Here is a 26,907-nt window from a genome sequence, read left to right on the forward strand (position 1 = left end):
TAAGAAGAGTCATTGAATGGCAGGTGCTCTTGTGTATTCTAATCAGTCCTCTTAAGTTCATATTTATCATGTTTTTATTTTCTGTACCATCTAATTCAGACCAAAGTATTGATTCATCCATTCATATTCATAACAATATAGTCATTTTGGGTAGTTTTTGAGGATATAACACATACCAAACAAAACTCATTAAATATCTGCACAAAAAGACTAATTTAAAATTTCTACACACTGAAGGTTTTATCCACATGTTCCCAATGACAAAAATAACACCAAAGCTGATGGTATCAGCTAAAGATCAAAAGCAAATACATTTAACCCTTTGTTTTTATTTATATTTGATTCAGGGCTATAAATAGGTAACTTCTGAGTCTTAGAGATAGAATGAGAAGGATAGATGTTTCTTAAGTGACTCTCTTGCCACAGCCTGTGTATGCCATACAAGTTAGAAAGGCAGATGTATCATCTGGGAAACTTTCCAAATTCATTAACTCCTTGGCGCTATTGATATTATTGTGCCCATTGCCAAGGCTGGATGTCATGCCTAGAAAATCTAAATCCTGGAGGGAAAGGATTAAGAAAACAGGGCACTCAAAACAGCTACAGATTTCTTCAGTCACTATAGGAAGCAAAAATATCATGGTTTTGGGCCGGTGCTGACCACAGCCAACATCCTCATTCCTAAAGAATAAGCAGCTTTCCCTTAACACCTGTGGATTCCCTAATAGGAATGAGAGTCAATCATATTAATTTAGATAAAAACTATCATTATAAGATCTCATGCTATGATCTAGAACAATCCATAATCCACTTCATGGATCACAAAGTCTCAGATGGACAGTGGTCACTCTAACATTGGATCAGGATTATGGAAATTAATGGATATGAAAAATTAAAGGACATTTGATTCTGATTCAGTTAGAATCAATTAGGGATGGTACATGCCTAATTTAGCATGTAAAAAGATATTGAGCAACATTTTGTATAATATAATTTAGATGTGGTCAAGATAGGGAAAGCAGATGAGAAAGGCTTATCCTGAATTCCACAATTATTAACACTCCTTATATAATACCATTAGGTTCTATATAACTAATTTTCTTAACTCATCAGTGAAAATACTATATGCTCCTAATAGGATGTAAAGTTCCGTGTGGGCAGGGACTCTTTATTTTTTATACTTATCTCTAGTATGGTATTTGACACATAAATCCTTATAAATCAAGTTCAAAGAGATTTTTAAATGAGATTTAGTCAAAATCCTATTGATGACAAATCACACTTAATCTCCCATTCCACTTAATGATAGAACACAGTGCAATTTTATAAAGGCTCCTTTGTGAACCTTTATTTTATTTTCCTTTCTAACTCAGAATCAGAATCAGAATCATTAGGCATATGTAACAGACAATGACTGACAAATATAATTTTAAGTAGTACTTGTAGGTGTGGTTTCTTGGTCTAATATCACCAGGGGGTTTTCTATTTCAAATGTCATCATCAGCTACATCTGTAGCTGTTTTGAGTGCCCATACCAATATTGATCTGATTTAAACCACATTTAGCATACCCAAGCATATCCAAGACTAAAATAAGATCTAATGATTTATTTTAATCTAGACTTAAAAAAAAGAGTCATCTGCTTTTGGTGTGGTTTTCTCCTGGCCTGAAATGTAAGTCTATTGGTTTCTATACAACCTTATGTGTTTCCTCCTTCTATGATGAAGACCATTGGGGAGCCTAGTTCAAAAGAGAGCTCAAGCTAGACTTGACTGTGAGAGGGTATAATTACCGCATTAGACTTAATAATGGTTAAAGCCTTTTGATTTATATTTTACAAAAGAAGTTCATACTTAGGTAAAACTAAAGGACTTGACTCCCAGGGGAAAATGGGTAGAAAAATTTGAGATCTATACACCTGGGAGACCTTAGAGTCAATAGAAGTTTTTAACAAAACAAGTCAATTGTCAATCGGAGCTTTTAAGAAAGCTTGAGTTATAATGACAGGAGCTCAAGAACTAGAATAATGTGTGCTAGAAGTTTTCCTTAAGACAGTTCATTTTATAAGGTATGCAAGCAGTATTTATGTCAGGAATTCTCTTTTAGATAACATAATTTTGTGAATCATATAAAACAAAAACAAGCTCATGAAAATTATTTTTGGTGGCATAATTGAAGAGAGAGTGTGTTTGTTACTTTCTGTCTCATGATAGAATAGAAAGCTTTAAAATCTGTTCTCTTTTCATTGGAGCTGGAAGTACAGTTTTCTCTTTATGGCTTGCCTAGTTTAGGAAAGGTGCAGGTAGAGTTAATAACATTCTTTTATGTTTTAAATTAGTTCATTTAATTGGTTAATGAAAGGTCTTTGTTCAAAAGGTAACTGTTTTTATGGCTTTGTTGAATTTTTATGGGGTTTAAATTGTTTGATGATTTTTTTTCTGTGTGTGTGGTGTGTGGGGTGTGTGTGTGTGTGTGTGTGTGTGTGTGTGTGTGTGTGTGTGTGTGGTTTCTAATTATCAACAGACCGAGAAAGAATTTGTCTGTGAATCTATTGGAGGGAAAAGGAAATTTAGACTAAGTTTAAAGATCTAAATTGTGAACAATTTTCATTAATCCTCCTCTTGTTCTTCCAATGCTAGACCAAAATCATCGGCCACATCTTTCAAAACATAGACCCTTAATAATAGATGTGTATGGACTCAATAAATTAAACAAGTTCAGTACCTTTTATGAAACATATATCTGCCAGTAGTAATCTTCCTAAAATAAGACTTTCATTAACTTACTCTCCAGCTTCAATGTCTCACCACTGACTCTATCATAAACACTTTGAAGTAGAAGTCAGAATTATAACCCAGTTTCAACATTCTTTATTCAACAGAAAAGTTATATCACAAAAGAATGCTATAACTGGAAACATCATTGAAGATCAGCTTGTAGAATTCATTTGTCCATGGATAGATTTCATAAATTTGATTGAGAAAAAAAAAATTGATGTTTAGTTTCATTGACTTTTTTTTTGCAAGGCAATGGAATTAAGTGACTTGCCAAAGGTCACACAGTTAGGCAATTATTAAGTATCTGAGGCCACATTTGAACTCAGGTCCTCCTGACTCTAGGGCTGGTGCTCTATCCACTGCACAACCCAGCTGCCCCAGTTTCATTAACTTCTAACAAATACATTTCCTTCCATTACTTAATGATATTCTAATACAAAGCTCTCTACTATTTTATATTGCCACAAAATATCTGATAATTTAGCACATTTGGTCCTGTATTTATACTGTCTTGCTGAGAAATGAACATTATGTGATATTTTTCTTTCCTGATCCTCTTTCTTTTTCATTCTTTCCTGGACTATTCATTTCTGTTTTTTTTTTTTTTTTTTTTTGCTGCTGCATCATTTGTATCCTACCCCTTGACTTTATATTTTTTTAAAAAATATTTTATTTATTTTTCCAACTATGTGCAAATATAGTTTTCAACAATCATTTTTGTAAGATTTTGAATTTCACATTTTTCTCTCTCCCTCACTTTCCTCTCCACTACCCTTGACATAAAGCAATAGGCTATACATGTAAAACTATGTTAAACAGATATAATATATATATATATATATATATCCATATTAATCATGCTGTGAAAGACAAATCAAATCAAAATTGGAAAAATAAAACCATGAGAGAGAAAAAAACATAAGACAAACAAAATTTAAAATCTGAAAATAATAAACTTTGGTCTGCATTCAGACTCCAAAGATCCTTCTCTGAATGTGGATGATATTTTCCATCTTAAGTCCTTTATAATTGTTTTTGATTATTGTACTACTGAGATCAACAAATCCATCATGGTTGATCATCCTAAAATATTGTTGGGAAAGGTGTATAGTGTTCTTCTGCTTCTGTTTACTTCACTCAGCATCAGTTTATGCAAGTCTTTCCAGCTTTTCTGCAGTCCCAACCCACATAATTTCTAACATAACAATGGTACTCCATCACATTCACATGCTACAATTGTTTAACCATTCCCCAATTGATAGGCATTCCTTCAATTTCCAATATTTTGCTGCTACAGAAAGTTGCTTTAAATATTTTTTATTTGTGGGTACTTTATCCATTTTTTTGTTATCTCTTGGTAATACAGACCTACTGTATTTCTCTGAATATAAGACTGAGTTTTAAATTAAATTTTGCTCCAAAATCTGTATTAGGGCTTATTTTCATGGGATGTCTTAATCATTTTTTTCCCACTAATTATATAATAAAGGGTTAAGAATTGAATGGGAGGGACAGCTAGGCAGTAGTTAGAGCACTGGCCCTGGATTCAGGAGTACCTGAGTTCAAATCCACCTCAGACACTTACTAATTACCTAGCTGTGTGACGTTGAGCAAGCCACTTAACCCCATTGCCTTGCAAAATAAAAAATAAGAATTGAATGGGAGGGGCAGCTAGGTGGCACAGTCGATAGAGCACTGACCCTGGAGTCTGGAGGCCTGAGTTTAAATCTGGTCTCAGATAATAATTATCTAGCTGTGTGACCTTGGGCAAGTCATTTTATCCCAATGCCTTGCCAAAAAAAATTGAATGGAAAGAGAAAAATGGCGTATGGGAAATATTTTCAAAAAATTTATTTGTGAAAGGTAGTTAAATACAGGAAGACAACTTGAAAGGATGGATGATCAAATAAAATTGTCCTTTGTTTTGAATGTTTTTAGATGGGGGGGATTTGATATATCCCCAGGAAGAAGGGGAAAAATGCCAATAGATTTGACATTTAAGTTTTGGGGGAGGAGAATATCTAAAGGTCATCCTCCCATTAAAGACAGAAAAGGAGAATAGGAGGCAGGAAGAATAATATCTAGGTAATTGAAATTCTTTCCCTTTGTGTGAAAAGTGACTTATAATTGTTTTCATATAGTTTCTGAGGTTGTCTTGGCACAGCACCCCTCATTCAAATCCAATTCATGAGCCTGCCAAGCTATCATTTCCCTGATGTCATGGTCTTCAAGTACAAAAGACAAAAAAAATCAAATTTTAGTCTATCTTTCCATGGTCCTTTGTTATATGTGATTTTATTGTATCATGTGAAAATGATGTCTTTAATATTTCTGCCTTTCTGCATTTGATTGTAAGGGTTTTTTGGCCCCAAAATGGTCGATTTTGGGGTAGGTGCAGTTGTACTGCTGAGAAAAATATATATTGTTTTTTAACCCCATTCAGTTTTCTCCAGAGATTAATCTTCTGTAACTTTTCTAATATTCTATTTACTTCCTTAACTTCCTTCTTATTTATTTTATGATAAAATTTATCTTATTCTAAGAGAGGTTGAAGGTATAGTTTTGCTATGTATGTCTTCCTGTAACTCATTAAGCTTGTCCTCTAAGAATTTGAATGCTATATTATTAGGAGCATAAATGTTTAGTATTACAATTACTTCCTTGTCTATGGTGCCTCAATAGGAATGGTTTCCTTCCCTATGCTTTTTAATGAGCTCTGATTTTGCTTTTGCTTTGTCTGAGATAAGGATTGCTAACCCTGCTTTTTATCACTTCAGCTGAAGCATAATGTATTCTGCTCCAGCCTTTTACCTGTATTCTGTATGTATCTCTCGGCTTCAAATGTGTTTCTTGTAAGCAGCAAATTGTAGGATTCCAGTTTTTTAATCCACTTTGCTCTCTACTTCTATTTTATGGGAGAGTTCATCCCATTTACATTCAGTTAAAATTACTATTTTCTCCAACTTATCTTCCCTTGTTCTGTACTCTTCTTTCTCCTTTCACCCTATTTCCCCTCATCAGTATTTTGCTTCTAAATACAATCTCCCTCAATCTACCCCCTTCTAACAGTCCTTCCTTCCCCCCTTCCCTTAATTTTCCCCTCCTTCCCTTACTACTCTTTCCACCCTTCTAAATTTCTAATCCCAACTAAATGTATGTTATACCCTCTTTGAGCTAAATCTAATGAGAATAGGATTCAAGCAATTCTCACCTTCTCCCTTCCTTCTCTCTATTGTACTAAGTCCTTTACATCTTTTCATGTGATGTAATTTACTCCATTCTGCCTCCTCCTTTCCTCCATCCCAGTATGATTTCTTTTTTAATGTCTTAATTTTTCAAAAAAAATCATTCCATCAAAATCAACTTAAGTCCAAAATCTGTCTCTAATAAAGTTAAAATTCTCAAGTTATAAGAATCTTCTTTCTATGTATGTAACCAGCTTAATCTTATTTTATAACAATCTTTTTTCTTTTCCCCTGTTTATCTTTTTACGTATTTCTTGAGTCTCTTGTTTGAAGATCAGATTTTCTGTTCAGCTCTAATTTTTTCATCAGAAAAGTTTGAAAGTCACCTATATTGTTAGATATCTGTCTTTTCCCCTGAAAGAAAATGCTCAGTTTTGTTGGGTAGTTGATTCTCGGTTGGAATCCAAGCTCCTTTGCCCTCTGTAATATCACATTCCAGGCTGTTTGATCCTTTAATGTTGATGCAACCATGTACTATATAATCCTGACTGTGATTCTACGGTATATGAATTGATTCTTTCAGGCACCTGCAGAATTTTCTCTTTGTTCTAAATAATATTGTAATTTGGTTATAATATTCCTTGGTATTTTCATTTTGAAATTCCTTTCAGGAAGTGATAGATTCTTTCAATAACTATTTTGCCCTCTGGTTCTAGGACAACAGGGCAGTTTTCTTTGTTTTCTTTGATGATTTCTTGAAGGATGTTGTCCAGGCTCCTTTATTGATCATGGCTTTCAGGTAGTCCAATAATTTTTGAATTATCTTTCCACTATCTATTTCCCAGGTCAGTCATCTTTTTAAATGAGGTATTTTACATTTTCTTTGATTTTTTCATTTTTTAAAAATTTTAATTCACTGATTCTTGATGTCTTAAGGAGTCATTAACCTCCACTTGGCCCAGCCTATTCTTCAAGGAATTATTTTCTTCAGTGAGCTTTTGAATCTCCCTTTTTATTTTTATTTTTATTTTTAAAAGAGCTGTTATCTTTTTGCATTTATTTTCTCATTTGCTCAATTGTATTTTTTTTACAGGATTTGTTTTCTTCTCTCAATGTTTATGTTTTCTTTTTTAAAATGTTGAATTTCTCTTGCCTTTCTTTTCCTAAATTTCCTATTTGATTTTTTAAAATCCTTTTTGATCTCTTTTCAGAAGGTTTTTTGGGCTGAAGACCAATTCATATTCTCCTCTGCAGCTTCACAGGAAGTGCTTTTTCTGCCATTTTCTTTTGAGATGTTTTGCCTGTCCTTATCTCCAAGATTATTTTTTATAGACCCTGCTTTTCTCTGACCTTTCTTACTCATTTTGAGTTTTGTTAATAGGCACTATTGCAAAGTTCTTGTGTTGGGAGAGGGGCCCGCTCACAGACCTTTAGTGTAGAGAAACCTAGAGGCCTGATCACTGATTGGCCTGGGGTCATCTACATCAACAACACTGGTGGCTTACTACCTGGGCTGCCCATGCTCATTGGTTTGGGCCTTCTGGGTTGGGAATGTCAACAACTTGCTTTCTGGGCTTGGCTGCCGGTTCAGTTGCACTGACTGAATGGGGGGTTTGGTGTACCTGTGTTAAAGTTCTCCCAGTTACCTGTTGTGCTATTGACCCCAGAACTCTAGGGACCTTACAAAAGAGCTCTCCTATAGCTGAGAAGGTCTGGCTGTTTCCCACTTTGTGTTGTCTTTCATGTATTGGTATTCCATTCCTTGCCTTTGGCAATTACATTCCTCCAGAGAGAGACCTTGCTGAAAATACTCCACTCTTTTCTTTTGTGGGTTCTGTTACTCCAAAATCCATTTAGACCTTGATTAGGGTTGTTTCTGAGGGAAACCAAGGAAGAGCTTAAGAAAGTTCCTGGCTTCTCTTGGCCATCTTGGTTTTACCCTCCAGACTTTGATTTTGTATTCTTAAAGGCTCTGTCCTGGAATCTCCACTATTCTTCCTCTACATCTTTTATTTTAATTTCATCATAAACTATGGGTTTAGCTATCATCACTATACAAATAACTTCCAGAATATTCATTCATGTCTCCTGGACTTAAGGGTCACAGCATAATCTACCTTCTGCTATGGGCATCTCAAACTCAGGCAGGTCCAAAGCATAAGTCATTAGTGTTCTCCACTAAATTTAAACTTCCTTATTTCTGTTGAGGCTTCCCAACTTTCCCTCTTCCTCCCATCTGCAACCACATCCAATCAATTAGTCCTACTTTCACAAAAATGCCTCAAATTTTTACCCTTCTCTCTACTCTCATAATTACTTAATTTAAGCCCCTATCACTCTCATCCAAATCCATTCTCCACAGAATTACAAAAAATAATCTTCCTAAAGCTGACTATATCACTCTCCTGCTCATGTACTTTCATTGACTCCCTATTTTTTTTAGGATAAATTACAAATACATCAGAATAGGTATTTAAAATACCTTGAAATCTGACTCTAAGTTATCTTTTATAGTTAACCTTAAAATCATAGATTTAATGAGGAAATAGACCTTGGAAGCCATCAAATTCAACACCTTCATTTCACATATGAAGAACAAAATTACAGAGAGATTAAGAAGGTTTCCCAAGATTAAAGAGTAGGTATCTGTTGTGGGATTTTATTGACTCCAAGTCCAACATTATACAACTTTATCTCTCAGTGGACTCTTCACATTGTTCACCTTCACAAACTTGACAGTCAAACCAAATCGATTTTCCTGAAATTCCCTAAACTCTTTATTCCATCTCCCATATGCTGTCTCCCATCTTGAAATTAATTTCCTTGTCTTCCTATAGGCTTCATTCATTTGATTTAGGGAAAGTGCTTGAGATCTCCCTAATTTTTAGTTTTCTCTCCATCCCTAGAGGATAATGATGATGATGATGATGATGGCAACAACAATGATAACTAGTATTTATAGAGAGCCTTAAGGTTTGCAGAGTTTACATATAGTATCTCATTTGATTTACATATATTATCTCATTTGAATCTCACAACAGCTCTGTGAACTAGATGCTATTATTATATCCATTTTACAGATTTACAAATGATGCTGAGAGGGGATAAGTGGCTTTTGACAATCAAGTGTCTGAGAGAGATTTTGGACAAAGGTCTTCCTAACTCCAAGTTCAATTCTCTATCCATTGTGCCACCTAGCTGCCTATATATTCTTTGACTTATGTTTATCTGTTTCTACATTGTATTCCCCCAAAAATAAGCATCTTGAGAGCAAACCTTCTTTTTAGACAAGTTAATCTTCATAGTGAAAATGCCTAGAATATGCTATGCATACAGTAGGAGTTTATTACATGCTTGTTGGATGATAAAAAAGATGTGAGCTAGGCAAGAAGCTTACAAAACAAAGACAGAAATGATAACTAAAGCTACATTCCCTCTTAGAAATTATACAGCATATCCTAATATAGAATATGATAGAAAGGGAGTTAGACAAAAGATGTGGAATCTAGCAATGTTTCATTTCTTTCAGTTCATTCTTCATAATTAACTTCACAGATAGTGTTTTAGGGATCCAATGGTAAGACTTTCAGATACACCCACAGTCAAATAATCAAAGCCATCTCAAAGTCAAGTTTATGCCACAATATTCATGCTATATGTTATGATCTATTGGATTTTTCCCTACATGCATTATGTTTTAGAGAATATCATTTTTATCATTGGTATATCTGATTCCATACAATGATGTACTGCATAATAATGGTGCTTTCTTCTGATTTTTTCAAGTACTTCTTTTCTATTATTTGCACCATTGCCCCTGCCTCCATTAGCACTGGGAGTTTTAAAAAAGTCTGTAAATATATTAGATTGCAGTGAAAAGTTGTGATGTCAAACTTTCCATTTGTATTTATCAACCATCATGTAATCATTTAATAACATTTTGTACTGCAGATGCTCACTCTGGCATTTACAAATGCTATTAAAATTGTCAGTTCCAAACCATTGTTTTCCAAACTCAGCAAGACATACATTCCCCATGGATGGCAAAGTTGTAAAGTTCAGCCATATTTGAAGCATCTGACACATGGAGTGTTCCCTCCTTTACAAAAAAAAATTGTAAAAAAAAAAGAAAGAGAAATTCACTGTTTTCATTATTCTAAACAGCTGAAGATTTTTGTTGTTTTTAATTATAACTGTTCTGAAACAATTAACATTTAATCTAAGACCACCCATTGGTAGTGTCAATTGAAAAGATACATGTTCACCAAAATCTGAATAATCAGAAAGAAGGGAAAATTAAAAACATTTGTTATGGAGAATATTAGTAATACTAACATAAGAACATGTATGCATGTAGGTCAAATACTATTAGAAAAACTACCAGTATAACAAATATTTTATGTAAATAAATGCCCTATTCTACTATTTGCTTATCTCAAATATTTTCACTAGAAGTTTCCATGATACCCCTTTACTACAGCAGAACACAAGTCATTTTCTATAACTTGGTAGATGTTCCTCATTGGCCGATATGTACAAAAAAGAAAATAAATATTATATGATGATCAATACAGTGAAGGGGTCATCTAACAACATTCTTTGCATTAACAAACTGTGTAAAACTATTAGCCTGTGAATTCCTTGGGAGAAAGTACCGAGTTTTTGCTTTCTCAGCTTTTTCATCATTTATCCTATTGTCTGGAACATGTAAGCACTTAATAAATATTTATTGACATACATATTGAAAAGTTGAATAATATTTTTATTCTCTGTAGAATTTATATGTGTATTTTTAGGAGACAATGCTAATAATAACAACAATAATATGTAGATTGATTTGGAATCATGGCAGTTCCTCTTACTAACATAGTTGCAGGTAAAAACACATGATCATACTTTTTTGCTATGGAATTTCTGCCTCCACTAACCTTTTTTAATTTGGAATCATGGTGGTTCCTTTTAATAACATAGCTGCAAGTAAAAGCACATGACTATACATTTTGCTATTGAATTTCTATCATTCACTTACCTTACCTCCAATCATCATGTCAATATGAATTCTAGATATACCAAGAATAAAGGCTGCATGAATTATTATATCTTTGAGGTATATCTTGTGGGACAACAGAAAGAACAATGAAATACAAATCAAAAGGTCTAAGTTTAGTTCTAACTATGTTACTGAGAAGCAGCTTATCTAGATGAGTTACCTAAGACTTCTCTGACACCCAGTTTCCTCACTTAGGAAGGGCCTGACTTCAATCAAGGATCTTAAGCCCACTGTTAACAACAATGGATGTTTAAAACACTTCAAAATATACTTTTGTACCTCTTCATTTAAATCATTACTTAATCCACTTAAATCTTTTTGAGGGAAACAAAGATGAGGAAAACAGATATACAAATATTGGTATGATTTCTGAAAACTGATAAAATGAACAAAAAAATCTGAGTTTGAAATCAGTGACTAGATGGTTTTCAAGGTTCCTTGCAGTTCTAAAATCTTATTTGATTTTCAAATTTCAATCTATATAGAGTATACATGTGCCAGCTTGAAAAAGTTATTTATAAATAAAATGTTGTAAAATGTTAAAGAAATTGATTAATTATCTGCAGGGATGAACATGCCCATATCACTGCATAATTTTGGTGTTAAGTGAAGCAAAGGATTCCAATTTCTCATCCTTCCTATACTCCCCCCCCCCACTTTCTAAGACACTTTCCTTCAGTTAACTGATTCCATTACATTTTAGGTCCCTAAAAGCCAAGAAGCCAATATGTCAATGTAAACTCATATTCAAGTTGCTTTGGAAGTACTAGACTTGGGGAACTGCCTAATGTGTTCTAGCAAATATAAACTGAAGTTGCAGCACCTGGGAATTCTATGGAAATATTTTTGAGTCTAGTGATAAAAATACTTCAGTGAGGTGTAAAATAAATAAGGTTTTATACAAAATAGAGTACCTGACTTTAAATCTTGGTTCTGCCACTTAAAATCTGCATATCAAGGACAATTTACATTTTGGACCTTTGTTTATTTGTCAGATAAGATCTTAGAATTAATAATAATAGGATCCTTTCCTGTTTCAAAAGTGTGATTTAAATTTTTAAATGCAGAGGTTTAGAACATATCAGATAAAGGCATTGTAGCCAAGTGAACTCTTATGACCTCATCTAGAAAAATGCATCTGAAAATCAATTTTAAAATTTAAAGGAAAGATGGAAATATGCATTTATTAAGCATCTAATATGTTCCTAGAACTCTTCTAAGAGCTTTATAAATATTATCCTGACAATAAACCTCTGAGGTAGTTATTATTCTTATTTTACAGTTGAAGAAACTGAGACAGAGGCTAAATACTTGCCTTGGATCATGCAACTAGCATCTGAGGGCAGATCTGAACTCAGATCTTCCTGATTAAAGATTTAGCTCTCTCCCCATTGTGTCATCTAGATGTCTCTTGGAGCTAAGATTATGTCTTTTAATAACACTTTATGTTTTAGAGGCAAACCCCTATAGAAATAGAGTAATAGTTCCAAATCTGTGATACTATCATAATGGTTGTCCAACAATTAAAATAACAGATTTTGATTTTAACTTTTGTAGTTAATATTCTATCATCTTTATAAAAGTATTAAAAACTGGAGGTGGAGTCAACATAATTTTTGAAAACTCATTACACTTCCCTTTATTTTTATTTTTAGAGCAATTTAAAAATATTCAAAAGAGCTTTTTTTCTTCAGTAAAGGTCTCCAAGAGGATTAAAGAATGTCATGTAGTGTGATTGTATAAAGTCATTTAAATCTGAGTAGACAATGTGTCAAAGTACCTGTTCATTCTAGGACTCTATGTGGATGACAATTGCCAGACAATCCCAAACAAACATAGGCAAGCATATCACATGAATGTACAAATAGACAAAAAAAAAAATAGGAAGGAATCTGTTAGAAAGTTTAATTAGGGAAAGTTTATATTTTCAAAGGGAAGGAATGTAATTCATATTGGAAAGTAATAGAACTTTCTTATTGTTCAGCTTCCAGGGTTCTCAACAGGTAAAGGAAGGTATACTTTTTGAGATTTTATCATTGTCCTTCTCCTACAGGTCAGGCATATTCCCCAAATTGGACTGTAAGTTCTTTGAGAACAGGAACTAGACCTTTTACTTGCTATTACCTCCAACCCATATTTAGCACAGAGGAGGCAGTTGACATATGTCTAGAGAGGGGAAGCATCTTGCCTAAGTTCACATTATCATCAATCATCATCATAGCTGTTATTTATATGGCTAAATATATGCCAGGCAACCTGCTGAACCCTCTACGATTATTACTTCATCTGATTCTCACAACATCCCTAGGGTTAGGTACCAATATCTTCATTTTACAAAAGAGCAAACTGAGGCAAACACCAGGCTCACATAGTTTCTAAGTGTCCAAACCTGTTCAAGGCTAGATTTGAACTCATATCCTTCTGACTCCATACCCCCCTATCCACTGTGCTACCTAGTTGCCAAGTGGCAAAAGTATGATTTGAGCCTAATTCTTCTGATTTTAAATCACCTAACTCCCCTGTATTATTCTGCCTTTTCATTGATTGAAAACTTGTCTCAGTGAAGTGTTGGATTTTTGCCCCTATTACTTTTCACAGGGCTCACTTATTTTACAACCCCATAGCTAAATGTTTGGGCACATCAGAAATTAAAATAGAAATAGGAAAGCTTTTTTAGTCCATTTTCCTAATTAATATGTCAGAGCTCATAAAGAAGAACTCATCAGCTTTTCTTCAGCACTGCATCATCCTAAAGACCTGTGTCAGCAAAGATCTCAGCAGACAGTCAATACATTTTAAAAGAGTTCCAAGTTGTAAATCAAAACCAAAAATGAAGATGCAGTAAAAAGAAAAATTTACAAGTGGATCATGGCTTAATGCAGAATGAACTCAAGTACCAGAGTAGGGTATATAGAATAGAAAATTAAAAAAAAAAAGATTTCCTTCGAAGAAATATTCTGTAACATTGAGCATACCAGAACTTAAGTTCTTACCACAGCTAAGAATCAATACCAAATTGAGCTCATCTTCTCAGAATCTGGTTCTCTCTTCCAAAAGTTTCCATTTGTTTTAAATTATGTTTTATGATTTAGGTTTTTTATCTTACTGATATCTAGATTTTTATGAAATAATTCTGAAGAATAGGAATAAATGAGGTGAGGTCATCAAGGAAATGTGTGACATAAAGAGAAGATGAGTTGGTCATGAGAAAGACAAGAGTGAGAAATAAAAGAATGGTGGCTGGCCAGAGGGCTCCACTGATCCATTCATCAGATCAGGCTAAAGCTAAGAAGCTCTCTGCCATGTTGGAAAACTCTGGGAGAACACAGTTGAAAATTATACAGTATAGGAGGTATGAATGGGCTGGGGTCTTCCTCACTTGAGATAACTCAAATTGAGAATGGTTCCATCTCAGTAGGTTCTTAGGACTTCGTGTATACCCTATGCCTATGCTTTATCATGGAAAAAAATAACTTCCAATGATCTTAAAAAAACAAAATGGTAATGAAAAGATTTTTGTTTATAAGATAAGGAGACAGGGTTTTTGGGGGGAGGAAGGAAAAAGGAAATCTTAACAAAAAATTTAATACCATTGTATTGACTGGAAAATGGTCTGACAAACTGCAAACAAACAGTAAATTCAGACAGTATGTCTTCCTTCTTGTTACAAAATGATGGGAATGCAGGTCCCCTCCTGAATATCTGACTCATCTTTTGATTCAGGGAAAGGGGGGAGGCTTCCTTTTGGATGGAAATGTTAGAACCATCTAGCTTGTTTGAAGCTTTGGCTTGACCTGAGTTCTCAGGCATCACTTAGAGAGAAAGATGGTCACAGCAGGCATGCCAACAAGCCTGTCACATATTTGGGATTCAACCAAGCCAGACCAACAGATGCAACTTGGCATTAAAATGATCCTCCAAAAACTAAAGGAGCTGACTCGGGAAATCTTTTATCCAGACAAATTTATTAAAATGTTGAACATCATCTTGAATGAGAAAGAAGATGATACATTTAGGTCAGCACACAAAATCTAATTTACTTAACTTTTTGATGGTTTTTTGATGGAATGGAATCTACCTATATTTCTGTAATTAAAAAAAGTAGTAGGGAGGAGGATAAAACACATTCTCTCCTAGAAAGATGATTTCTATCTCAAGATTTTCAGAAAAGCAATTTTGGGGGAAACCATGGCTGTTGAAAGTAGATGAGTAAGACCCATTAGAACTGGTGAGCACTGTAGGGGAAGATCAGACTAAAGATGAAAATCCAGGTAGGAGAAATACAAAACAGCCACATGCTGTGAGAAATGACTGGGAGAGAAATAATCTGCATCATCTGAAACACTTGTCTTTGGGATTGGAAAAGAAGGAGATAAAGGATACTGGAACCTAAAGGTCAGATGTCAGATGTCAAGTCTAATCTCTTTCATAACCAGTGGTAACCCTAGTAAAGATGATACTATTCTCTATGAAAACACAGGTTTTGGCTAACCCAGAATCTAACTGTTTAGAAATTGAGTAAAAATAGTCTAGTGTTTAGTTTCCTGAAAAGGGCCAGAAAATTTGTATTTCTTAATTGTTTACTTTAGAAAGACTCATGAAAAAGTCATTAAAATATTTTTTTTACATTTTTTAATCTATTCCAGTTCTAGACTGAAAAACATGTCTTTTGGGAACATGAAGACATAGAAGAAATGCTATATACATGAAAGGCAAAAATAGCTTCATATATACTTGGGGTCATGAGTCATATGACCTTGCCTTTCTGATAACTATAAAAACTCAAGTACTAGAATATTTTAAAATAAGGAAATTGTGGGAATAATCAGCACGTGGCAATTTTATCACTCCCACAGAAACTTTCTCTCTCACAGTGATCTAATCCTTTTGAGTTCTTTATTAGGAGAAATAGGGGGAAAATAAGCCAAGAGTTGTGAACCAATTCTTCCCCTGCTGTTATCACTAAAGATTCTGGAGAAGTAATAAAATAAAAAAAATCATAATCTTGCCTTGAAACATGATGGAACTAATGAGGCATCAAGGCCACTTATGGCTGAAAACATAATTGGCATATAAACACAGGAGATGCTCATTGATGGTAAAGCCTTTCCCTTTTGTTTCAGAAAACTGAAGGATGCCAACATATTGCAATCCTTCTGTTGTACTGAATGGCAAATCTAAGACTAAGATAGATAATTTCTCCAGTAGAGTTTTAACAAAGTAGGAATTCATCAGAGAACTGGAATTATTTAGTACATGATATATAAGCCCTTAAATGTATTCAACTGATTTTAATTAGAAATGATGAAGAAAGAGTAGAATAGCTAGATTCACAAATTCAGAGTTGGAAGAGACTTGAACAGAGCATCTAGTCCAACTGTACCTGAAGAATTCAATTTATAAAACACTCAACAAAAGACCACCTAGATATTTCATGAAAACCTCCCATTAGGAGGGAGGCAATGTATCTTACTTTTCCAAAGCCTGAATATTTTGGAGGGCTCATCTGAAGTGTTTCAAAAGATCACTGGGAAGAGTAAAATATGCTTATCACAGAAGAATTAATCTCTAAGAGGAGCACTTGAAACCTTCCTTTGACACTGAATATGAACACATTTTGGGACTACAGGTTTAGAGGAAAGGATGTTGTAGGACATCTAGTCCAAAGTTTTTTTTTTTTCAGATAAGGAAACTAAGACCCATTAAGGCTAATAAGACTTGGGATGAAGTGATAGCTTTTAGAAAAGGACAGGGATATTTGATTGGAGGAGTGCTTCATGAGAAATAACTTCAGATAACAGGTTTATTTGGCTTGACACAAATGAGAGATTAAAACCCTGGTTTATAATTATACTAATACAATCACTGTCATTAACTGCAATAGATAGAGAATACTGGAAATTTCTTTAGTATTTCCACAATCATTTTTGCCCATACTAAGGCTATATTTTAGAAAAATAATCTTAAACTTGAGGGTTTGATTTTTTTGAAAAATCTTAGTAAGGGAACACAACACTGCCACCTATTTTAATATAATTAAAGCAGCAGGATGAACAGACTTTAGACTTCCAGATTTCAAAAGACATGATGAAATTCAGAAGTTACGAAGGTAGTTTTTTTCTATTAACCTAAAATAATCCTGAAGGTTTCAAAAGAAACTGGTATCAAAATTTTTCTAGAGTCATTTTGGGAAGACCAACCACTTATGAATTAAAACAAAACACAAGGATATATACATATGTGTTTCTGAGAGAGAGAGAGAGAGAGAGAGAGAGAGAGAGAGAGAGAGAGAGAGAGAGAGTGTGTGTGTGTGTTAGAGTTAGGCATTCTAGTAAGGACAGTTAACTGACATTTTTATAACCTCTGTTCTTTATAAAGGAAAGAAAAAAAATTCACACTGCCACAATTTTCACTGTGATGTTAGGATGTCAAAATCATCATGGGAAAAAATGCAAGGGTTTTGTTGTCCTTTTTAAAATTTCATTACCCATAATTTTCAACTGATATACTTCTTGACATTTTTGTGGACTTTTTTTTAAGGCAACAGCTATACTTTTCCTTCAGATGATTCACGTCAGCCTGCATGGAGCTATGCAAAGAGCCAACCCATAATTTATCACTGGGAAGTCAGAGACATTTTATGTATTAATTAGCAAGCCTTTTTGTGACTGGTGGATGGAAACAGACTCCAACTGCTACTTGCATTTGGTCAGCGGTTTCCAGGAAGGGAGAAAGTAAAATGAGTTATGAGGAATTTCTTACCCAATTTGTGTCCAGCCAATGAGTGAACTTTACTTTCATCTGGCACTGATGGGAAGGAAAGAAAAGAGACAAAGATAAGACACTCTTTAAATTCACTATTCTGAACAGATGGAACATAATTATATATATATATATATATATATATATATATATATACATATATATACATATATATATGATTAAATTTTGTACTTTACCAAAGTTATGAGATATGAACCTTCTCTTCATTTATAATATATATATATATATATATATATATATATATATATATATATATATATAGTCTAGTATTCAAGAATAATTCAGGAAAGACATGTTTATACTGGATATTACCATAAAGGGGAGACTATGTGAAGGCAGTAATATTTTTCTTTAAGACCTTTTCTAGATTCTTTCATTATGTGGTTATATTTCTGTATAAGGAGAAGCTAACAGCTCATAGACCTATTTATGCAACATTTAATCAAAATTATTACAATTAATAACAGAACAGATGGTTGGATAGTTTCCCAAATATAGTCAAATTTAGATTGTTGACAATTGACCTGCTAGATTAGTTGCCGAAAGTCTTTGTATGATTTTCCACTAAGTTCTATCTGGTGCAGTAGCAAAATAAAGTATGATATTGGGTGGGTTATGCCAAAAAGCCTGAGTATACATTTGCACATAAGCATCTGAATTTATGTCTCTGTGTTCTAAAACTACACAACTCTGGATCATACATTGCAGTGGATTATCCATTCCACTCCTCCCAACTTTCTCCCCTTCCAATAACCTGTTATACACAATTGTTGTCCTTGTTATTCATAAGACTACCCATTGAGCCCAGAGGGAGATTTAATGAAGAAATGAGTCAGTAATAACACAGGTTATTGGAATAGCAATACACAACAAAACCCTACTTCTTGCATTTTGAATAGCCCAACCCCAGGAATATTCCAGTGGAGACTTCAATTGGTTGGAAGATGGGTAAGAAAGGTGGACACATACAATACCCAGAAAGTCCCAGGTCCTCTAGGACTTTTGCTCTTGGCAGGAACTTCATCTGAGTTTGAAGCCAAGTGGGTAAAACAGAGGAGAGGGAAGTTTGCACCCAATTTCCCTCCTCTTTACAACAAGAAGGAAAAGGAAATCAGGTATAGAATTCTTTCAATGGAAAGGATCAGAGTGATAGCAAAAGTGAAGTGTGGTCAGATAAGAGGACACTTACTGTATAAACCAGTAAGAGCAGACTGCTGCAGAAAGTAGTCAGGGTTAAACTAAAAAAACATGGAACAATTAAGACTATTCTGAATCTGGGGCGGCTAGGTGGATAAAGCACTGGCCTTGGAGTCAGGAGTACCTGGGTTCAAATTTGGTCTCAGACACTTAATAATTACCTAGCTGTGTGGCCTTGGGCAAGCCACTTAACCCCATTTGCCTTGCAAAAACCTAAAAAAAAAAGACTATTCTGAGTCTAATCCACAGAAACTTTCTTCTCTTTCTTCCCAATTCTCAGCATTCTCTGTCTCTCTCTTATCTCTTAGCTTCCTTCTTTTCCTTGAAATCCAAATTAAAGTCTCAGTTTATGTAAGGAATGTCTTCATTAATGATAAATGTTAATATCTTTCCCCTTTTGATTATCCCCACTTCATCTTGTATATATTCTATCTTTATCTTCTTGTTTGCATGTTGTCTTCCCCACTATAGATTATGAGCTCCTTGAGAGTGGTGACTGTCTTTTATCTTTCTTTGAATCACCAGCACTACCCTACATGCAGGAAGTGCTAAATTCTAGTTGAATGGCTGATTTTTATTTCCTCGAGAGCTATTCTGGCTTGTCTGACCACTCCCTCTCTACTTCTCCCTAAAACTAATGGAGAGGAAAGGAGAGAGAGAAGGGAAATAGATTGACTGTGTTGACTATTGCTGTCTTCTATATCTTGTTTAAAGGCTTGGCTGTGATTCTGTGCTATTTAAAATTGTTACTAAAGAACAGTCATCTACAATGATTTTAGTTCAAGCTTATAACTATGTTTTAATATTGAGAGAAATGTAACTCAAAAGAGAGAAGTAAGGATATACAGCTACTAGAATGAGAATCTATAAAATGTTCTAGAATTAGACATATATAAGACTGTCTACTGAACTCAGAGGGAGATTTAATGAAAAAATAAGTCAGAAATAATAATAATGATAAAAATAACAACTAATATTAACAGAGGTTTTTAATGTTTACAAGGAATTTTACTTAGATTATCTCACACGATCCTCACACTAAGACTGTGAGATCTGTTGCTCCTCATTTTTCAGATGAAGAGACTGTGGCTGGGATATTAATTGATTTGCTCAGGATCACGTAGGTAGGAAATGTATAAGGTAAGATTCTATCACAAGTATTACTGACATCAAATCTAGTCTGTTATCTACTACATCACCTGTCATTTGAGGTGGAAGTTGATATAGTCGTTCAGATAATCATGTCCTGCACACTAGACCATTACAGCCATTTGGTTAAGGAATGTTACATCTATAGTTCAAATTTGACATTTTCAAAGGCCATAGCATACTGACTAGAAACCACATTCACCCATATTGATCCTTTGTCTCTTTTCTCTCTCTTTTAAAAATTCACTTACTACCTTACCTGTGCTTATAGATTCCCTCAGGTTTCACTTCCCAGATAAAACATATGTGAACTAAGCCCTGAGAACCTTGGAGTTCTTGGAGCACACATGGATTTTTCTCTTCTTGGTTTCATTCCAAATGATAACACGAATGACTAAGGGATGTTTGCTCTATATGGTGATTAAAAGTCTTCTAATTGTCTGTTAATAGTATTTAATTATTAACATTAGCTAGAGTTGAACTCAGGCATTATCCACAAGTCTAGGGCTCTTTCCATTATATCAAATTGCATCAAGAAGATTATACTAAACTCCAAATTGATTAGCATACAATGGAAACAGAGAAAGGAGATTACAGGGATTTTATATTTTCAGGTAAAAAAACCACAAACTGGGGTATGGAAGAAAGAATGAATAACCAAATTTTTTGTAGTCTGTTTTCCGTGTGAATATCTAACTGATAATGGTGATCAGTGCCAGATGAATAATTTACAAGGTGGCCTAAGCATCCCATGTTGCCAGTTATGAGTGATATTGTTCTGTGATCACATTGCATGCTGCCTCTCTAGCTTTTAAGACCATAAGTCAAGTTTCACATTTCACTCTATGATCACAAGCTGCTGCATATTAGATAATTTGAATTGAATGTCCTATAAATATCTCAAACTCAAATGTTCAAAAGAGAACTCACAGTCTTTCCTTCAAAAGCCAATATTGACTCCAAACTCCTTTACTATCCAAGGCAACATCATCTTTCCATAACTCAAGTTATCAACTGTGATTTCATTCTCATCTCCTCCATCTCACTGATCACACTCATTCTGACCTATCCTTTCCTCTCTACTCCCACAACCATATCCTAGTTCAGAATTATATCAGCTCTCACTCAAATTCTTAACAATACTGTTTTGGTTTCTCTTAGCTCAAATCTCTTCTCATACAAAAAGATCCTCCACATAGGTGCCAAATTGATTATCTTCAAAGACTTATCTGATCATATCACTTCCCCTCTATACTGTACCTTCACACACACAAACCCACACACAGATGCATACACACCGACATACAGACACACAGAGACACATAGACACACAGACACACACAGATACACACACACACACAAACCCACACACAGATGCATACACACCGACATACAGACACACAGAGACACATAGACACACAGACACACACAGACACACAGACACACAGACACACACACACACACACACACACACACACACACAAATACACACCCCTCTCCAGTGGCTTCATGTTATCTCTAGAATCAAACTTACAAACTCCTTTATCCAACATTTACATCTCTTGAGAACACAGACCCTTTTCACTCTTCTAGTCTTCTACTGCATTATTATTCCATTATATCTCTCTATGTAATCTGATCCATTACTGGTTTGCCTCTTATTCTCTTCACAGAACAAATCATTTTCTATCCTCATGCCTGGTACGTAGACTTGAAATCTTTGTTTTCTTTCAAGACTCTGCTCAAGGATCACTCCCCCAAAATCTAGTATATGCCATTTTTCAAAGCTATATTTGGGGGGCAGCTAGGTGGTGCAATGAATAGAGCACCAGCCCTGGAGTCAGGAGGACCTGAGTTCAAATTTGACCTCAGACACTTAATAATTACCTAGCTGTGTGACCTTGGACAAGTCATTCTTAACCCTATTACTGTAAATAAATTAAAAATAAACTAAAATTTTTTTTAATAAATGAGATTTGAAACAATGTAAAGACTATCAGACTGCCTTCTATGAGGGGGTGGGGGAGGGAGATGAGAATGGGGGTGGAAAATTGTAAAATTTAAAAAATTTAAAAATTTAAAAACTATATTTTGTATATTTTATATATTAACAAATATGTCTATGTTGTCATTATAATATAAGCTTCTTGAAGTTGGGGACTATTTCACTTTTGTCTTTGTATCTCTAGCATTTAGCACATGATGAATACTTAATATAAGTTTATTGATTTATTGATGAGTGTGCAGAACCATCAAATATCACAATTGAAAGTCCATGTTCATTTTCCTTTTCAAAAAAAATAGACTATTAATATGTCCACAAAATTTATGGCCTTTAGATCAGTCTTTTGTGGTCCCATTAATATGAATCTGGAATTCAGATAGTTTATCAACTTCCCATCATTCCTTGCTACATGAGCCATTCATATCTTTCACACAAGATATGGCCTTCAAAAAATAAGCCACTTCTAACCTTCATAAAAGAATTTTTTTATTAGTCACATAGAACTACAGAGATCTAAATATTATACATTATATTATTCTTTCTATCGCAGGCAGGGTTATGATAAGCATCTGCTTTTCTCATTCCATAATTAATCTTCACATGCATATTCATTCCATAATGAACCATTGCAGACAACACTAGAGTGATACTTTTTTGGAGAGAGGATCCTTCAGGCACCTACCTCATTAGTGATTAACACTCTCCAGGATATAATGAAAACTAACCTGGCAAGTTGGGTCATATGCCCAATGAAGGTTTTTGATAGAATTTGTGAACTAATACCACATTTTCTATCTGAATATCAAACTGATGATGGTGGCAGTGTCAGGTCAACAATTACCAAGGTTATAAAAGAACCCCATGCTGTCAACCATAAGTGATATTGAATTTGCTATCCAAGTACATCTAAATTACCATTTCATCTTTCTCTCATCATGAGCATTGTTAGTCTTAAAATACGGTGTCCATTTTATAGCTACACATACATAAAACATACATGTATATGCACATATATATGCATATATGTACATGTTTGTATGCATTTGTGTATGTCTATGTACAAATAAAATTGAGGTTCATCTCTAAGCCTTATTTGTGACTAATACACAACCATAATTAAAGAGCAGGAGCAATATACTCCCTGTTCATTACAGTCCTGGTTTTTTTCCAATTAAAATGTCAGAGTAATGTGTCTAAAGTAGCCATGAAAAGAATTAGATAAATTTGATCCCTTTGACCAACTTCTTTATGGATGCTAATTCAGTCCAGTTCTACAATGTTTTACTTTTGGTATGCATCTGGTTTTAATTTCTTCAGTGATGGCAACATAAGCTGAGGTCTTGATTCTACTAATTGTGCACAGTGTTACTGAATAGCCAAAATGTTGACTTTAATCATCTTTACTTTATATGAGAATCATAAAAGTGGGTAGGGGTTAGGATTTTCATTCCCATTTCTTAGATAAACTTTTGATATAAAGACATTAACTAATATGCTCAGTTAGTAGAACTAAGAATCAAATCAATTTCTCCTGACTTCAACACCATTGTTTTAGCCCTAGTTTGATACTTTACATAAGACAAAATCTCTTAAATAGGGGCTGACCAACCAAGGGGTTGGGGTATAGAATAAAATTTAAATGTATCTTTTTTCAATAGAATTAGTTTTCTTTATCACCCTTTTATTTTGTGCATTTAAAAACATAACTATGAGAAAGGGATCATACTCATCATCAGACACTAAAGTGGTTGATGGCACAAAAAAGAGTAAGAATAGTAGGAATAAGGAATCTTTATTTCTAAAGCAATTCTTTTCAAAGAATATAAGGTGCTATTATAATAGGAGATCCATACACAGTGGTTAAAGTGTGTTACCTAATAAAAGTTGATATTTAATAGTATTTAGATGTTTGTAATAGATAAATGATTTAAGTATTATTATCTTTATTTCGCATAAAAAAAGAAACTGAGGCTTTAAGAAGTGTCAGAGGTAAGACTTGAACACAGGTCTCTTTTGACTTTAAGTCTAGAACCCATTCCACTATACTATATACTATCTTATATAATGTTGCCCTAACCAATATCATTTTGTATTAAATCCATTAGCAAATTATGTCCAGATGCTATTTAACATGATATTGTACAACTATCTATTTATTACATTGTCCCTATGGCATCAACTGCCCATAATATGTTTTCCCCTCCTCTAATATCATATTTTTTAGGGAATCAAGTTAACAAAATGTCAGGACATGCCTGAACATATTAGGAAAAAAAATAAGATAAAACCATAGGATGCTTTGAGTATCTAAGTATCATATACAAGAATAGGCAAAGTATTACAAATATTCTGATCACTTTGAGTTTAGTATGATATCTTGATATGCACAAATATCATTACCACTAGAGGTCATTACTTCTCTTAGTGGCAGCATATCATTGTTTCTAAAATTAAAGGAGAAATTCCTTAATAACTCTTATTAATTTTTAAGGAATACATTTGACAATCTCAGTATCATAAAAAACAAGTTTCTTGCTTCCCTCTACCTCTCCAAAAAATTAATACTGTTACTACAGGCTTGGGTAAGTGAAGATATTGACCAAAAGGTATAAATATTATTTTAAAAAGAATGCCATCATAATTTAATGTTAATACTTATTTATGTTTTTAATGACAAGTATCACATTTAAACAACTAATATAAGTAACTTGACCTTGGAATTATTTCTAAAAATATTCCTTTGGAGATGAAGCTTAGCATTAGTAGCTCTATAGCATGATATTTATCTAGTACAGAAATAGGAACCATAACAAGTCAAAAAAGACAGATGTGTAATACTAGATGAAGTACTAATTTACAAAAGATTGAAAATTAACAGTTATGTCTGATGCGAAAATAGCTTTATGCACTGAATGGCAAGTTGCTAAAACATTCAGTGATAGGCAAGGGCTGGAATAGAAGCCATGGTTTCTCATCCAGTTGAGTTGCATATTTTAGCTTTTTATTTACCCAAAAGTTAATTTCATTTGCTCCTGACTATCTAAAAGAACTTTAAGGTAATAGAAGAGACTTTTAAGAAGTACTTTGGATCTCTAAAGAAGATATGATTGTAAGACTTTTTTTATCACTGTTATTATATACCCATTGGGCCCCATGATTTCTGAGGTATTTCTTGGTGTCTGCTAGGAAAAACTGGATTTCTACTAACAGGTTGCTTCTTGTCATTAAACATCAGATCAATAGTCGCTGTTTGATCTAAAACAAGGCATTTTTCCTTGTACATCCTGTGATTTTGTGTTTATGCTAATTTTAGGCACTCTATGGGAGATGTTTAATAATTTCTAGGTTCTGGATCTTGGAAGCCAGGGAGAACCGCTGAACAATAGCTATCTCTTTGCTAACAGAATAGTATGTGGAGGCTAGAGAAGTAGAACCTCTTCTGATTGAATTTTGACTAGGTTTCCTCTATGAACCCCAGAGGAATTCAAAAAAAGAAAAATAATAAAAATCATTTGTGATAAAGATGGCCCTTGCCAGTACTCTGAATTAACAAACATTAGGGAGCACATAATACAGGAATTGGCATCCCAGTAACATACATTTATATTAATACAGTGATCACTTAAAATATGTTTTATTCTTTTTGTCAGCCTTTCTTTTATACTTCAAATGCGTTCTCACAGGAGGAAAACAAGCCACTTGCTTATTGATAGCATTTGATACACGTTCTATAACATAAGTGACTATTAAGGACTACAGCCACTTAATAAAAATTTGCAGAATGGTAGCAGATTTGGTGAGTTAATGGGCCCCATATGCTCCTCTGTTGCTGACAGAAGATGGTATATTGCTCACATGCTCAAATCTCTTCAGCTAAAAATTGCCATCAGCTACAGTTTTTCTTTTTGAGAATGCCAACACTATGTCATGAATAGGGGGAAAAACACTGCAGCATGAATATGCAAATGCACTAAGATTTCCAATATTTCACATTATGACACTTGAGGCAAAGCACAAGTTTAGAATATGATGCAACATTCAGCTTTGACATAGTCATGTTGGTAAAATAGCTCTCTGCTCTACTTCATTTAACCTTTGATTTCATATTGCAGACCTAACAAAGAAAGCAATCATGCAGGTGAAGTTATTCTGATTGAATATGACTAAATTTTCTAATTAGCCCATAAAAATCCTTTGCTGGACATCTGGGTGGTAGGCTAAACATCTCATGTTTCCTTAATGGTTAATAAACCTCTTTCTAAGAGTTGTTTCTTCAGAAATATAAAACTGATGTGGTTGCCAATATTGAGAATCAATTTCCCTCCCTCTTAGCAGATCAATTTTTGTATCATAGATTGATTTCCAGAATTTCTAAGCAATGAAACCTGTTCCATGCTGTAAATTAAGTTCCTTCCTTAGCAAACATGGACTATTACTACATTAATTTATTGTGTTTTCTTGCTGCAATGACTATTTGGCACAATGTATCTCCCTAGTGAGGCTTTTTGGATTTTCAGCACTGTGAAATTTTGCAGATTGAAAAGTGCTTCATTTTTTTTGAAGAAAAGTAGAGATTGGCTTTGTTGAAAAAGGGTAGAAATGATAAAACAAATATAAGATGATGAAGAAGAAATTCATACATGTAGGCAAAAGGACACAGTACTTCCCCCTCCCTCCTTTCACCTTCTAAATTTTGCCTTCAAAGAATACAAAAAGACTGGGCTCCATGTATCCTGCCAAAAAGCTATTCAGGATTCTTAT

At 34.0% G+C, this 26,907-nt stretch overlaps 1 protein-coding gene across 6 annotated transcripts in view; it reads right to left on the reverse strand.

The window, feature by feature from the left end:
- PARD3B (par-3 family cell polarity regulator beta) overlaps positions 1-26,907 on the reverse strand; it is a 1,291,415-nt gene that overhangs the window by 398,424 nt on the left and 866,084 nt on the right. For 5 of the 6 annotated variants that reach the window (XM_074191567.1, XM_074191566.1, XM_074191564.1 and 2 more), the window contains one exon: positions 17,775-17,819. The exons of the other annotated variant lie outside the window; for it this stretch is intronic. In XM_074191567.1, coding sequence (XP_074047668.1) covers positions 17,775-17,819 — 45 coding nt within the window. The remainder of the gene's footprint in view (positions 1-17,774; positions 17,820-26,907) is intronic. 6 annotated transcript variants of the gene reach the window in all.

The sequence above is a fragment of the Macrotis lagotis genome, chromosome 6 (assembly GCF_037893015.1).
Source record: "Macrotis lagotis isolate mMagLag1 chromosome 6, bilby.v1.9.chrom.fasta, whole genome shotgun sequence".
NCBI classification, from domain to species: domain Eukaryota; kingdom Metazoa; phylum Chordata; class Mammalia; order Peramelemorphia; family Peramelidae; genus Macrotis; species Macrotis lagotis.